The sequence below is a fragment of the Fulmarus glacialis genome, unplaced genomic scaffold (genome assembly GCF_000690835.1).
Source record: "Fulmarus glacialis isolate BGI_N327 unplaced genomic scaffold, ASM69083v1 scaffold32738, whole genome shotgun sequence".
Taxonomy (NCBI): domain Eukaryota; kingdom Metazoa; phylum Chordata; class Aves; order Procellariiformes; family Procellariidae; genus Fulmarus; species Fulmarus glacialis.
Window position 1 is genome coordinate 6,471 of NW_009230699.1, and position 16,074 is coordinate 22,544.

General features: G+C 47.3%; 1 protein-coding gene across 1 annotated transcript in view; it reads right to left on the bottom strand.

The window, feature by feature from the left end:
- Window positions 1-513: 513 nt before the first annotated feature.
- Window positions 514-16,074, bottom strand: part of AMOTL1 (angiomotin like 1) — a gene marked incomplete at its 5' end in the record, with an annotated part of 29,842 nt that continues 14,281 nt past the window's right edge. The window contains 6 exon segments of the mRNA XM_009584331.1: window positions 514-642; window positions 1,955-2,224; window positions 2,932-3,158; window positions 5,025-5,150; window positions 6,461-6,651; window positions 9,236-9,394. Coding sequence (XP_009582626.1) covers window positions 539-642; window positions 1,955-2,224; window positions 2,932-3,158; window positions 5,025-5,150; window positions 6,461-6,651; window positions 9,236-9,394 — 1,077 coding nt within the window.

Consider the following 16,074-nt stretch of genomic DNA (forward strand, 5'->3'; position numbering starts at 1 on the left):
CACCACTTCAAACAAATACTTACAAGAACCTGCCGTGTACATCTACGGACCAATTATTCACCGAAATTAAGCAGTGAATACTTTTGAGAAATGAACTGATACTGAGGGAGATGCAAGTTTCTCCTGGGTTATTCAGAAACTCCCTCAAAAGAGCCAGGATTTCACTCCCTGTTCTGGCTGCAGAGAGGCAGGAAAACAGAGCGGCAGTTTGCACCCAATCTGTGACTTTGCTACCTTCTCTTTACACCAGAAAATGCAGTTTCCTTTTCCTCAACGATCCCCTTCTCACGCCACATTCTGTTTTCAACGCCCCTTTCTGCTCAGAAAATCCCAGACGTTCATTTCATCACTCATCTTCAGCACTCTTGACTTCTCGCCCAGTCCAAAGTCTCAACATATCAGACTCAAGCTTCATTTCGGGCACAAACTTTCTCTATCTTTCTTCAAACTCTCAGGGTTAGTTTTTAAGGTTGGCACACCAAGGACCATCTTGGACCTGGCTGTATGCACACAAAACCCCAGAGACACCATCCTCTGCTCAGATGAGGACTTCCATCATGTCCGTATCTGGAAACTCGGGCTTGTGGAGCAAGCTACTCACTCTGCCTTTGCTGTCGGGCAGCTTCCCGTGGCTTGAGTTCTCTGCAACAAGAAGAAGGGGAAGTTGGTCTTCAGCTCAAACCCAACAGCAAATTGTTCAAAGCAAATATAAGACCATTTTTTTTGGGTGGTGGAGCACATCTTAACTGTATGTATGTCCTGCATACTGAAAGCCAAATTTGATCAGGAGGCCGAGAACATGTCATGCTGAATTCCCTGCATAATGACAGTAGGTGCATTCGTGTGCACAGACCCCAAGGGCAGGCGTAAAGACGGTATTTAAGAGATACAGACCAAAATACCTCTTTAGCTGTGGCCCTAGAGAGAAACAGGCATTTGTGAAAGGTCTACATCACTCTACCAAGTTACTACTTGTCATCTGATCCACAGTAGCTCTCCACATGTATGCTTCTATTCTGCATCAGGTACAAAATTTAGGAGTTTAAAACATCACGAAGGCAGTACACAAATGATCAGGTAGGTTGTTTAATCTAAAATGTATTACTTTGCTACTGGGATGGGCTAAGAGAAGGTATATGGCCAATTACCACAATGTATGATAAATGTTGTTAGGTGTTTATCTTCATCACCATAGCTCTCAAAAGTCAAATTCAGGGAGAAGGAGGACTCTAATTTCTTACAAGCAGCTTGAAAGGCTATTTTAAGAGTACCTGGAAACAAATTCCCATCTGGATTGCCCAAAACACAGTAATCCAGAGTTTCAAGGAATCAGTGATATTCAGCCCTATTAATGATACATGGCGTATTTTTAGAGGGAAGGCTTGCTTTTGAGACAAGATGAATGTGTGGGAAACTGGCATTTTCAAAACAATTTGTGTAAAATACATGTCTCCCTTGCTGCAAACCAGCAGTTTCCACCTTTCAAAAATAACTAAAATTGTATTTCTTTACCTCCCCCCCGAAATCTCCACCTTCTCCTTACTATTTGCCCCCAGGTTTCCTTTAAAAATTAGGCACAAGGTTAGTGCCTTCACTAACCATGGTTTAAGTTGAAAAAAAGAGAAGGGTCTGAGCACATGAGCAGGTGTGGAGTGTTTTCAAGGTGTGAAACTCTGTAATTTTATCTCTGGCAGCATGAATAATTGCATCTGTTGGAAACTCTGCCTGCTGCAGGCAAGTGGAGCTTTACAGAAGCTGCCGAGCATGAAGCTCTGCAAAGCCAGACTAGGCAACCTTGGAAAGTTCTCTCCCGACGATTTTAGTTTCCCTGAAGAAACCTCCCCACCACCTTACAAATTGTGAAGGCATCAATACTGGGGTGTCTATGGAGATCCGCCGACAGCCCTGGGGGTGCTGGCGTTTCGCACCAACGTGGGGATCTGTCAGAGCTCACCCAGTTTCTCACCGGCCACTCGCGTCCCTGGGGGCCGTGGGGACGGGCTGTGTGACGGAGTGGTACCCAGCCGTCCACGGCCGGGGAAGGAGGCAGCAGCGGGCCAGAAGAGCTCGGCGCTTTTGTCCGTCTGGGTGCTGCTGTCTTTGCTGCCCGTCTTCGTGTGGGAGGCCACCGGTGCTGGGACGGGCATGCAGGACAAGGAGGGCAGCGGAGGAGGCAGTGAGGGTCCTGGTGGGTGGTCGTGGTGCTCCTTCCCCAAGAGCAGCCCTGAAAACACGTGGTGGTCAGTCACACCCCAGCTCAAACATAAGTGCTGTGCCCCTGTCCCACCCCAGAGCTATCAAGGCGCTGGTCTGGATATGTCTCCAGCCCTTCAGCTCAGCTTAGCTTTTCCCCTTGACACTGCCTGTCGTTCTCCTGACATCTACATAGTACAAAATCAGCCTTTTGAGAGCAGCTGCCCTTTCCTGCATCCCCTTCTGCATGCCTGTCCCAGTGGTACCCCCAGCACAGCCTCACACACTCCATATACCCTGTCCCATGTGGCCCCAAACCACAGTCCTGCACTCATTTTCCCATTTAGCTGCCACATCACTCATGCACTCCTACTCAAAGGGATGCTCACCCTCTTGTTTAACCAGGCTTTTTTTCTAGCCCAAATTTGTTATTTACTCCTACAAGTTGCAAACATCATCTGCTTGTTTCTGGTAGGCTTTTCCCCAACTATGGCTTTCTATAATCAGTGCAGAATGATTTAATATGATTAAAGATATAATTAAGATACAATGCAAGGTTAAAAAATGACTAATTTTTGACTTCAGCACAAGGACACATGTTCTTCCCATGGAAAGTGCTCTGGAAATGACCCATCGGGGCAATGTGTGCCACGGCCAGGATCACTTTTGCTAAGCTCAAGCAGAAGGATTAGGATGAAGTGATGGATGAGCCAAAGCTTAAGCAAAAACTAAGCTCACCTATGCTTCCTTTCCAGATCTTCTCTTCCTTCTTCTCCTCAGCTATCTGGTTGCTGGTGAGCGAGGTCTGGCGCGAATGTGCGCCTGTAGCAGCAGCAATGGAGGGGACGGACCGAGCTGGTCGCAGGCTGGCGTTGTCAGCTTTCCCGGGGTCCTTCCGTGACCGTTGCTGGAGGACCTTGATCATGGCATCCTTCTCAATTATTTTTGCATGGAGATTCTTTATTCTGCCAAAATATGAATGCCTTGCTCATGGGAATGGAACGGGCAGCTCTTCCCACCCTGGGCAGCAGGATGGGTCTTCGGGTACGTGCCCTGCTGCTCCGTCCCCTCCGGTTTTGAGTGACTTGGACAAAGCAGCTCCCACCAGTTCCTCTGAGGATAACCATGCACTTCGAAACAGGCAGTTTTCCTAGCTATTAAGCCAAAACTGGGAACTCTTTTCTGCAAGGTTAACTGAACGCATCTATTGCTGTGGCTTTACCAACCCAGCAGAAGCAACGAGGGCAGTATCCTGACAGGGTTGCAGATTGCTACCTTCATCAGAATACAGAGGCAATTTCCACCCCTGTAATACATCGGGGCCAAATCTGGAAACCCTCCTTTGGCAGGCCGAGTTAACCCCACGATTCGGGTCTGTCATCAGCTGGAGTAAAGACTTGCTGAAGCGAGTGGAAAGGTTCCCTTCTAATAGCTCTGCTGGGCTCTTGCTTCTCCCTCACCTGCAGAAACGATCAGCACACAGTGTGCAGAGTCGAGCAAAGCTCGCTACTTCTCTCATACAGACCCTGAAGACTCTCTAATCACAAAAAAATAGGATTATCTGAGACTTTTCTCCAGGAATGATTAACACCAAATCATACCGAAGGCTACAAAACCACATTTAAAAAAAAAAAATTGTACATGTACGATATGACAGCCAGATGATTATAGCTTGACTGTGATGCACAATACACAGCCCAATGCAGCTGCATTTTGTGAAGCAGTGAAAGCCAAAATGCCACATCTGGAAAACCTATACGTACAAGGGAGATAGCTAGTAACTTCATGTTGGTGTTAGTTTTCATAATCAGATGTCTAATTTGCAATGGAAACACAAGATCCTAATCTATCTTTAATGAAGCCAATGGCAAAATTCCATTACTTCACTGGAAGCAGGATTAGCTTGCATCTGTGAGTAGGAAACAAAAACCAAACCCAGTAAAAACAATCACTGATATTTTCCACAAGCAACAAATATACCTTTTTATAAAAGTGTCTGCAGACCAGCGTTTTTGTGGGGAAGCCAGCATCGAAGCACAGGTTTTAAACAGTTTTTCAGCAAAAACCCAGAGGAATACACAAACTTTCTCAAAGGATTTTTACTCATCAAAAGGCCACTTTTCAACAGGAAAAAAGTCTGGATTAAAAATACTGCCCAGGTCTAATGCTGAACTACATGGCCACATGTCCACTTGTGTGCTGAAAATGGAGAAGTATCTGCAACAACGAACGTTACTCTTGCTGACTGCCTGTGCCCAAAAAAGCTTATTTTGTATCTTCTACTACTTGTAAATGCATCTTTTTTAGTGGTGCTCATGGTGCTATATTTCGCAGGTTTGTTCCTAAATGCCAATGTGACCGCCACACAACTTGGATGTGGGAAAATTAGTGTATCTAGAAAGAGCAATAAGCAGGCAAGGAGCGAAGAGTGAGGCAAAGGCAAGCCCTCGCATTGCTGATTATGTAGGAGTGGGATTACAACTTCAGCTTTTACAACCAGATGCTCTTGTTTGCAGAGGGGGATTTTCACTGAGATTAAACAAGCATTCAGCTTCCTCGCATGCCAACCTACTTTTAATAGTGTGAGAGCCTCTGTTTTGTAAGAAGGTCATTTTTAGCACAGAGAAGGTTTAACGGGCAAGTAGGGAGGAAGTTATCTAATGACAGCAATTCTTTAATCCGTTTTAATGCTGAAGAACAAAACTAAGTCAAAGTGAAGCTAAGCCCACCCACCCTTTGCAGGCGGGCATGAAGGAACAGAAGGCCATCCTGGTTTATGTGAACCCAGCCCAAACCCCGCCACGAGCAAGTACGGCACAACGGCCCCTTACGTGTACTCCATGTCCTGGCAGCGCCGGTTGGCTTGCACAATCTCTTCCTCCTCTTGCCAGCCCCGCACCTCCAGCGCGCTCTCGCCGTAGCTGCCGTTGCGTGAGTGGCTCGGGGCTGAAGTGTCCCTGGCAAAGCGGTTCAACACGGTGAGTCGGGCTCCTGAGACTGCAAGGGCAGCTTTTGCAAGTGAGATTGATCCTTGCAAAGAAAACCCCGAACCCACATTCAAAGAGCAAGCTACTGATGGTTGCCTGTCAAGCAGACAGCTACCTTGTGTTGGGTTGCCTTGCTGCGGTCTACCCTTGGCTTGGGTTTAGTCATTAACGCCATTAAATAACCAGGCTGATGGAACAGAGAGCACGCTAAAATCGTGGGCAAACACCATGGGGCTAACAACCGTCCTGGAGACAGGGTCAGACATCAGACGGACTCACTCACCAGGGAAATGGTCCCAAGTCAACAAGACAACATCACAAATAAGAAACAAAACTGCACACTCTGGAAGGTGAAAAATAGCACAGGAATTGCTGCCTAGACTGGAGTGCTAAAGAAAAGGATCATCCTGAGTCACGCACTTAACCGCATTTCAAAGGTAAATCTCATTTTAGGACATTTTCAGGGGATTTGGCTCCTAAGAAACTGGGGTGAGAAGTTAATTATCCCGTCCTCCTCATTGCTGGAAAGTCTCACTGCAGTGCCTTGTGTGCTTTTGGGCACCACACTTTGACACAGGCACTCTGGAAACAGTCCAGGCAAATGGAAAGGGGTTTACATCAGGACATGTGAAGAATGGCTGAAGGAAGTAAGTTAGTCCAGGGCAGGGAAGATACAACAGGGGGATATCTGTCTTCCAATATTTACAAGGCTGTTACAACGTTGACAGTGATCTGTTGTTCATCATGTACACCTGGGAAGAACAAGAATCAACCGAGGTAATTTGCAGTAAAGAGGTTTAGCTTAGCTATCAGGAGAACCTTTTTATTTTGAAGCTTAATGAAGCGGTGAAACAGCGGACTTAGGCCACAAAATTTCCCTCAGTACAGGTTTTTAAAACTAGGTTAAACAAACACATTGCAGACCGTGGGACGGATGCAGCCATATACCAAGTCCCTCCTTGCTCCGTCGGTGCGGTGGGGAGGAGTTGCCTTACCTATGCTGTGCAGTTTGGCAGCCCGAGACTTTGCCATTGAGGCCGTGACTTGAAGTCTGGTACCTGGATTTGATAAACCTTTGGACCTGGTCAGAAGGGTAAATCCTGTCTTAACCGACTATTGTATCCCACTGGCATAACACCACGGAGAGGTGCATCAACCCTGGCAGCGCAACTCATCAGGGAAAGGCAAGCAAAATCCAGCCGTAAGAAAATATCCATTCCTTATTATTCCCCCATGCTTTCCGCTGCGAACAGAGCTGCCTGCTTGCAGCAACATCTTACCTCTCCGTTGCAGCTGTGGCTGCAGCATTCATGGCAAAGTGCCTGATCGTACTCTCCTCCAGGTACTTCTGCTCCCACTTGGTCATGTCGGCTTCCAGGGCCAGGATCCTCTCTTCCTTCTCCCGCACCAGCTCCATCAGGGCTGGGGCATTGTGCTCCGGGAGGCTGCTCGCCTGGTAGTTGCCCTGCCTCTGCCGGTGGAAACAGCGAGATATCACCTCCTGCCAAGTATGGGAGCTACTGGCTCTTTTTCCCCACGTCTTCTCTGGAGCTCACAAAGACATCCCCATATCTTTTGACAGGGGCAAGGGGAAACCCCAGGCTAAACCCCTTACATTGCAGGAGGACAGGCTGGTTAACCATGTGTGCAAGCCCAGCACACGCTTCTCCAGACCATGCTGACAGAAGCAGGGATACGGTTGCTCCCTGGATGTGCAGCGATTTCGTGGGATATCCCAAGCCAAGGAAAAGGTAGGAAAAAAAGCTGATAGGAAAAAGAAGCAATGAAGCTTTAAAAGATATTCTTCTTGCTGGGACTTCATTACACGGCTGGGCAGTGCTTGGTATGGACAGACAGTTATTACCGGAGGGTTTATATATAAAAGCAGGGAAAAAAGTGACACGTAACCTAGCTACATGTAACCTATTTAAAACAGCAGCTGGGAAAATACTGTCTGTTCTGCTGACTCCAGTAAAAAGGAGAAAAAAAAGCTCTTTTTTCTCTGTGATGAGAAAATATTTCAGTAGATATAACTTTGATAACTCAGAGAAGACATCTCTGAAGGAAAAAGTTGGGGCACCTTGAAGCAACATGATTCATTGCAGGGTTGTGGCTCATAAAACAAAAAGTATAAATAGTAAAAAAAAAAGTCTCCTCTCAAAGCTGATAGGTGAGCTGTGAAGTGAGAGCATCTTTCTTCTTAAAACTTGTTAGAGGGAATTGGTGTAGGCATTTGAGAACTATGGCAACCCAAAATACAGTTGCTGATTACAGTGCCAAAAAAAAAAAATTAAAAATTAAGCAATCTGTAAGTTACAGAGGAATTCTCTGCCAAAATGAGCAGATGTAGCCTGAACTTCCAAGACAAGGACTTTGTCATTAGACCATCCCAGTTACTTAATATATTGATTTGTCCCTATATTCCAGCCCAGAGAACAAAACCTTTTCGAGTTCTAGTTTTACCTTCACTTGAATTTTAATTGTATTCTCTCACATGTTCTTTCATTTACACCAGCATTAGCATGTCATACCCATGTAACTTCTTTTTTAAATTGGAAGAGAGCCAGCTAACGGACAATTGAGAAGAGCTACTGGAAGAAGACAGGAACAGCAAGCCCATGGTGGACAGGGCAAGAAAGACTTAACGTACTTATACGGCAGCAAGGAAGAGCCAAGACTTATGGGAAGGGTCTCCAGGGAGCAGCAGTGTCAGTGATGCCGTTGGAGGGCTGCTGGGGGACTTGCCCTGCCCTAGGTATGCCAGAGAGAAGGAGATGCTCTCAGGTCCAGCCACCTCGTGACTCTGCAAACTGCTGATATTGCCCACAGAGCTATTTTGCAGCCGCATCCTGCTGGCAGGACCAGACCCTCTACTTTGGTCTCCACTAATGGCTCATAAATAAGGTAGCAGATACATTTCTTGACAGAGATATGAGTGAGCCCTTCAAGAGTTACAAGAGCATCATGCTTTGCTTATGTTGTTGGTTTTTCCCCAAGTGATGGTTTGATACACTCAGTAAATCTGCTTGCCAGCGCCCGTGTGTTCAGCACTCGGTGCTGGCTGTAACCTGTAAATCCTCCCTGCAATCTCCCCATGCTTCTTTCCCCCCTTTTCACAGGTGACTGGACTTTGGGACTTGGGGATGGAGGACAATGTGAGAGACCAACTTACCTATGCAAAGGAATAACTGTGCATAACACTATCCCTCTGAGGACACAGGGGACAGAAATGCAAAACTAGACTTCTAGCCAGTCTGGACCGGACTGATTTGAAATAATTTATTGTCTGAAGATGATGACACCATCAGACTCGATGATCCTTATGGGTCCCTTCCAACTCGAGATATTCAATGATTCTATGATTTGTCTCCAGATCTGTTATGGACAGAGGTTTCCATGAACCAAGTACGTCATCTTTGTCCAGAATGAATATTGCCCTTGCTCCCACCTAATCCCACATCATCCCACCTTGCTCTTTCAATAAAAGATTGGCCAAATCTATGGGCTAAATCTCACGCCCACGTGTACTGCACCTTTCCTCTCCTCCTTCGGTGTGGAGCTAATCTTGCACAATCTGTGATTGCTGGAGAGAAACCTGGAAGAATGTTCTCCCCTGGCAGGTGTGGGGGGACACGTAGGGCAGAGCCCTGCCTGCCCTTGAGCAGAGGAGCCAGGAGCTTCCAGCCCTGTAGCAGGCAGGGCTCAGCCGCATCCAGCAGCCCCACTGTGGAGCTTCCCCATCCTCTGCTGAATATCAGGAGTTAGAATCATAGAGTGGTTTGGGTTGGAAGGCACCTTCAAAGATCATCTAAGTCCAACCCCCCTGTCATGGGCAGGGACATCTTTCACTACATCAGGTGGCTCAAAGCCCTGTCCAACACTTCCAACGATGGGGCATCCACAACCCCATCCAAAGGAAAGGCTTAGGTGGAAAGCCCAACGACCTGAACCCAAAAGCAAGGTGGCACCTGGCAGGGCTGCAAGTGACTATCCTTCTTTAAAAGCAACACCTAAGACCCCATGCTGGGGTCCTGCACAGACCGCTCCGTCCTCACCTGCTGCATCCGCAGCGAGTCCAGCTCCCGCTCCAGGCGCGTGCGCAGCCGCCGCTCCATCTGCTCCCTCTTCTCGCAGGCTGGCTGCAGCTACTGCAGCTGCGTCAGCGCCTGCTGCAGCTTCTCCACCTTCTCCACGTAGGCCTGCTTCCTGCGCAACTGCAGGGGACAGGGTGTCAGCAGCACCGGGGGGCACCGCACACCCACCCCGGGCCACCGAGACCCCCGCGCACTTGTAGGTGTGCATTGGGCGCAAGCTTTGGCCATTTGCTTTGCAGAGTTTCTCCAGGGGAAGGATGGTGCCCCTTTGATGGGCAGGGAAAGGGCACTGCGGGCATCGCTGGAGCAGCTCTACCCCTTTTGGAGGGAATGCTGCCCTGATCTTCCACCCACTGGGGATCTGGTACCCATGAAACCCCCTGGCCATTTCTGAGCAAGAGCCGTTGTGTCAGTGGATATTCTTTGGGCAAGCACACAGGCTGGCCTCAGCTAAGAGGAATCCCAGTGGGTTTTATCTACTGGCAACACTTGGCACATTGTCTGCACCCAAACAGAGTCTCTTTTTTTCAACTCTGCGTATCTGTCCAATGCAGGTGGAAAAAGCGGAGTCCCAGCAGCCAGAAGCGCTTCACCTGCTCTATCCTGCTCACGGGCTTGGCCATGCCGATGTACAGATGTGCTGGCAGCTAAAGGCGGGCCCTCCTTATGTATATAATGCAATTACTGAAGGGCTAAACATGACACAAGGATTTTGCAATACAGGGTTTTACGGCCAGAGATTGCTCAAACAGCACGCCCCAAAAGGAATTTGCAAGTGGACTGCAGATGTTCAGGGTGCTTAGTGGCTATCCCCACTTCTTCTGGCCTCCTGCCATCCCACTAGGCACTCAGTGACACCACAGGGTATCGCGATTTGGGCTCATGGCAGGAGCTGGCACACTTGAGAGCCCTTGGGGAGAGGAGGCTGCAGACACCGGACATGCTGAGCATCAGCTGCGCTGGGCACTGGTATGGGCATCAAAGCCCGTGCTGAAACCCGACCCCCAGCCAAAATCTGGCACCAAGAAGGGGCGAGCTCACGGGGGGCCAGGCACACCTGGGTGTCTGTGAGCATTCCTCATCTCCGGGGAGCGTGGATGCTGACCCAAAAACTCGCCCATGGGGCTGTGGCAGAGGGGTCTGCCTGCTCTCCCCAGGGGCTGCAGTCCCAACCTTGGGAAACCCAGTTCCCCTCTTCTCTCCCAACCTTTTGCCATGAATTTTCTTTTCATGAGCATGAATAAATTTACCTTTCTAAAGATATTTGCCTTGTAGTAGAGAAAGCAACAATGCACACAAACTGAAGCTGCAAACCCCAAAAGACCTCGATGAACCCCAAAAGACCCCAAAACACCCTCGACTTAATTCCCTGACTCAGAAAGGGAGGGTGAATCAGTCTGAATGCTGCATCACACAGACTTTGCCAAGCCTTGGTCAGACCCCATCTGCAGCTTGGGGGTTAATGGGGGATGCTTGAAGTCATTGCCATGATCACCAAGATCCTCTTTAGGACTTCTATTCTCCCTCATTTATTTGTACACTTGTTTGAGACCTGAAGTTTTTCAGAAGCAAAACAGGAGGCAGAAAAATACATTAATCCCAGTTGACACTGGGGAGCTAGATAAATAAGAAAGGCTGGAGAGGTGCTGTGAGCTAGCAAGGCCAGGGCCAAAACAGTATCTTAGTGCCTACCTCTTTTTTAAATACTTAAATCGCTATTGAAATTAACTGCAATGTGGGTTATGATATAGGAGCTATGGCCACAAAATATCTGTGTCTAAATATCTAGGGGATGTAGTGAGAAGTTTGCTGCCTTGTTCCTGGGCATGTGGAGCAAATGAACACCAGCACTGGGTCCCCCTGTCTCTGTGGGGCTCCTCTTCACCCAGAGTCCTCTGCTTAGCCCAGGACTCCCATGCTGCAAAGAAGTTTTTTTTTTTTTACTTGTGTGATGCTGGATTCATCTAGGTCCCCTCCCACTGATTACAATGATAATAAAAATCACTTTTTCTTGAAATTCCTCTTCTGCCACCCTAAATCCATCCACGTCACAGGTGAAGTGAAATATGGGCTTGTTCACAGCAAAGGCAAAACTTGGCCTAAACAAACCTCCCCAGCCAGCGCTGACGACTGGCAGCGTGACCTCCCTAGCCCTGCTGTAATCCAGGCTAACGTTTACAGCTCCCAGGGCTTTCCATGAAAATTAATGAGATTATAATCCCCACTAGTCTCTGGCAGCAGCACAAAGATTGCATTCCTCAGGAGCTCACGACTTGGCAAGACAGACACAGTGGTGGCTTCTTCCTGAATGTGCTATTTTGGCAGTAGGAAGGTGCCTGTGCCACGTCCCAGCCGCGCCAGTGTGGACTGGAGAGGGGAAGGGTGCTCCCTCCTTGGCACTTGCTCCCCTGCATCCTGCTGGATGCTGGAGGGCCCATCTGTACCACAGCAGCCAGAATTTGGCTTTGCAGCAGCCCTCTAAGCCCCAGGGTTCACACGCTCACGCATGAGTGCACCTCTGCCCATGTGGGTGAGGCGATGCACATGTGTCCACTGCCTTAGAAAACTATTTTGTTGGAGATATACAAGAAGACAGTTCCCACATTCATAAATTTATAGGGAGGTTCTTGAGCCAATTCTGACTTTTCTGTCAGTGCAGTATGCATCCGTAAGGGAGGGGGACTGCAATCAGAAATACATGATTCAAAGCTCCACTCACAAACACACAGATTCAAATAAAAAAAAACTGGATGGTACCTGAAGAGTTACCAGTCCACCCTCCCGCTGCAAGGTAGGATCAACTCTACCTAAAACCTGGCGCATGTCTGTATAATCTGTTTACAAAACCCTGCAGGGGTAGGGACTCCACAACCTCCCCCTGCAAACTACTTGACAGCTTATTTTCCTATACTGCCAAAAAACTTTTACCCTAATGCCTAATCTGGCTTTCTCTTATGCAATTTAAGCAAATCACTTCTTGTTCTGTTTCCAAATTGTGATCTACTAGAGCAAGAAGCATTTAATGAAACAATTCACATATTCAGAACATCAGCAAACTTGCCTGAACACTGCCCTTGTCCCAGGGATTAGGAAAATAAAGATGAAGAAGAGCTAAGGCTAAAAGGGGATGATCCAAGCAAATAAATCTGAGTAAAGATGAATGGGTCTTGGAAAAATATCTGCATTAGAAACCTAACTCCAGTTTGAGCTATAGAATATCTATTCTATAGATATGAGATTTGAGTTAAAGACTGTAAGAGATGGAGAATCCACTATCAGTCTAAGTAAGTTGTTTCAGTGTTAATTACTCTAACTCTTTATTCCTGGCCCGATTTGCTCAGCTTCAGCCCCCAAACACTGCATCTTATTATTTCTTCTTACGTTAAAAAGCAACGTTTAATCTGGCTGACAGCAATTCCTTCTTCATGCTCATGTGCAAGGACTGGAGCTCAGCCACCTCTTCACTTTAATTGTTCACAGCAAAGAACAGCTTCTGGGCCAAATAAATTCTACAGCTGTTTTCTGAACCCTCTCCAATTATTCAGTCTTCTATCCAAAGCGTGGACCAGACACACGGTTCCAGCAGCAGTCTCCTAAATGACAAGTGGTGATAATACCATCTACATATTTTTGAATTAAATCCTTCTACTAGCAAGCACTCAGGATAATGTAGATTTACATAGTACGCTATCTTATGTTAATTCAACTTAGTAGCTACCGCTTATTTCTCAAGCCTTGATTTAAAAATCTTTTAAACTTAATTATATTCTGGTGGTAGAAGAAATCTGTGTGGATTTACAGAGCTCTGTTAATAACAACAGTAATTTTCATTTGAGTGATTTTGTGTTTCCTTCAATATATTCCAAATTATAGTAAAAATCCCTGGTTTAATACGAAGGTTCAAAACTTCAACGATATCTTCTGCATATATGTCAAACTGAGCTCCAGAAACACTGGAGACTGTTGAAAAGGTGCTCTGATTTAGTGATGAAACAGGCCAAAAGCAAGGGAAAAGGAGCACAGGAGCTTGGGCACACGCTGGCAGCCACAGATCAGCTGCACTTCACGCAAGCTGCATGACACTGCCCTGAACAATTAAAACACAGCAGCTGGGATAAAATTCATTTGAACTCCCCCCAGAATGAAAAAAGCTGCACTACCAGGTCAACGAGGGTTTGCTCAGGCTGAGAGCTCTGACAGACAAACTCTGGCAAATACCGTGGCGTCACCCTCATATGTTGTCACCCCTACCATGCCCTATGCAAGCAGTTACCACCTCTGTAACATCTACTATGCCCTGATCAGGAGGTTACCACCTCTATAGTATCTACCATATGCTGGGCAGGTGGTTACCACCTCCGTAACATCTACCACGCCCTAGGCAGGAGGTTACCACCTCTGTAACATCTGTCAAGCCCTAGGCAGGAGGTTACCACCTCCATAACATCTATCATGCCCTAGGTAGGAGGTTACCACATTTACCATGTCCCGGGCAGGAGATTAGCAGCTCTCTAGAGGGGAACATTTGCCCTCTTCTCAGCTCCACCAGTCCACAATCCAGGATCCTAGCTCCGATCCCTAGCAGAGGCACACTTCTGTTGGATGCCTAGATGAGGAACCGGCAACTGCAAAGCTCTTAGAGACAGAGCCCTAAGGCTGCAAACATATTTACTACAACCCAGCAGGCGCAGGGTAGCTTCTTACACCACCTGCCTGGAAATCGGCATTTATGCTTCTGCTGCCTTCACTGGTGTGTATTCAGCAAGTCAATGTTACCTGCCAACACCACACTGACAGTCTGTGGAGCAGCCAGGAGCTAAAAGTATTTCTTCCCATCCCCTGCGTGATGCTGCAACTGCAGGAGCAGGTGTTGCCTCCTAAAACCGTTCCTTTATTCAGCCACTTTGTAATGAAATGCAAATAGAAAACCTCTGGTTGCCTTTAAGGCAAACAGTGTCAATTGAATTATGTACAGATTAAAGGTACGCTAGCTCCTGCAGCTACCCCAAAGGGACTGCCCCAAATACACTGAGACGGTGAGCAGGCTTTAGTTTAACAAACAAAGGAGCAGTTAAACTTAATGTGATCCTCTTCCTGCTGCTGAGTGTATCCACTGGAGGCAATGGAGTTTTCAAGATGTTCCCAAATAGGAAGTCAGAATGGTCTAATGGTCAGGAGCAAAACAGCAATGCCTTCGGCACCTACATATAGCACCTTAAATCTTCCAGACTCCAAGTAACCATTAGTTAGCCTAACGGGGGGTCTGTCAGGCTGGATACCCTGATAAAAAACATGCAAATATCACTGAAGTCAATTCACCCTTCATCTTCCAAGACAATGAACTGCACTTAAGTTACTTGCAGGTATTTGAGAAGAGACCTTCCCTGCTCCTCACAAGACCCCTTGCATCCCTGCACCCAGCGGGCTCCCATGGATTCCCCCAGGCCAACCCTGGGGACGGTGCACGTAGGAAATGCAGCACCAAAGGGGAACAGACCTGCCCAAACTCATGCCAGCAGCCTGTGTCAGAGCATGAACCTCTACCCAAGCCTGCTAGGTGAGCATCCTTCCCCTCACCAATGGCCTGGCCCCTCAGATAGTAAAGATTGTGTTTATTTTATTCCCCATAAAACATCCTCCCACTTTGTTGGTCATGGGGCTAGAGATTTTAGGGCCAAAAAGTCCTGTTTTGACAGTCTTGCCTGATCTGCCAGAGTGCATAGACTTTTGGTTAGTTACTAAATCTACACCTTTTGGTTGAAGGCCTTAAGGGACAAAATAAATTGAGATTCAGAGACCTCCAGTAATGGAGAAGTGACATCACTCTTAGTTATAGTTAAAACTGAGCATTATTTCCACTTTGAATTTCATAGAATCATAGAATCATTTAGGTTGGAAAAGACCTTTAAGATCATTGAGTCCAACCCTTAACCTAGCACTGCCAAGTCACCACTAAACCACGTCTACACGTCTTTTAAATACTTCCAGGGATGGTGACTCAACCACTTCCCTGGGCAGCCTGGTCCAATGCTTGACCACCCTTTCGGGGAAGAAATTTTTCCTAATATCCAATCTAAACCTCCCTTGGCACAACTTGAGGCAATCTCCTCTTGTCCTACCACTTGTTACCTGGGAGAAGAGACCGACACCCACCTCGCTACAACCTCCTTTCAGGGAGTTGTAGAGCACAATGAGGTCTCCCCTCAGCCTCCTCTTCTCCAGGCTAAACAGCCCCAGTTCCCTCAGACGCTCCTCATCAGACTTGTGCTCTAGACCCTTCACCAGCTTCGTTGCCCTTCTTTGGACACGCTCCAGCACCTCAATGTCCTTCTTGTAGTGAGGGGCCCAAAACTGAACACAGTATTCGAGGTGCGGCCTCACCAGTGCCACATTTGTGTAACTCCAGCTTCCAGCTACTAGATGTTGTTCTGTACTTGTCTGTCAGTTTGAAGAGCCCTCTGTTCCTGGGGTTTCTTTTCCCATTTGAATACCTATTTTCACTATCAGGCTTATAGGAGCCTTAAAGACCTCTTGGCGGTTTTGCACAGATGGCACTTCTTGGGTCTCATGGTATGATCGGTTTTTTCCAGCTCTCACATAAAACCTGTAGCTCTTTGTAGCTCTAAATCCTGGAAGGTCTGCCTACAGCCAGATCAGCCAGTTCTTTTAAGACCACTGTTCAGATATGAAGTTACGAAGCCCTGCACTGCTGTGCTGCTGTGCACATCTCAAAAGCCTCCAGGTATTCTTTGGGGAGAAATGGGATGCACCAACATCACATTTGTGTCACAGTCCCAAGT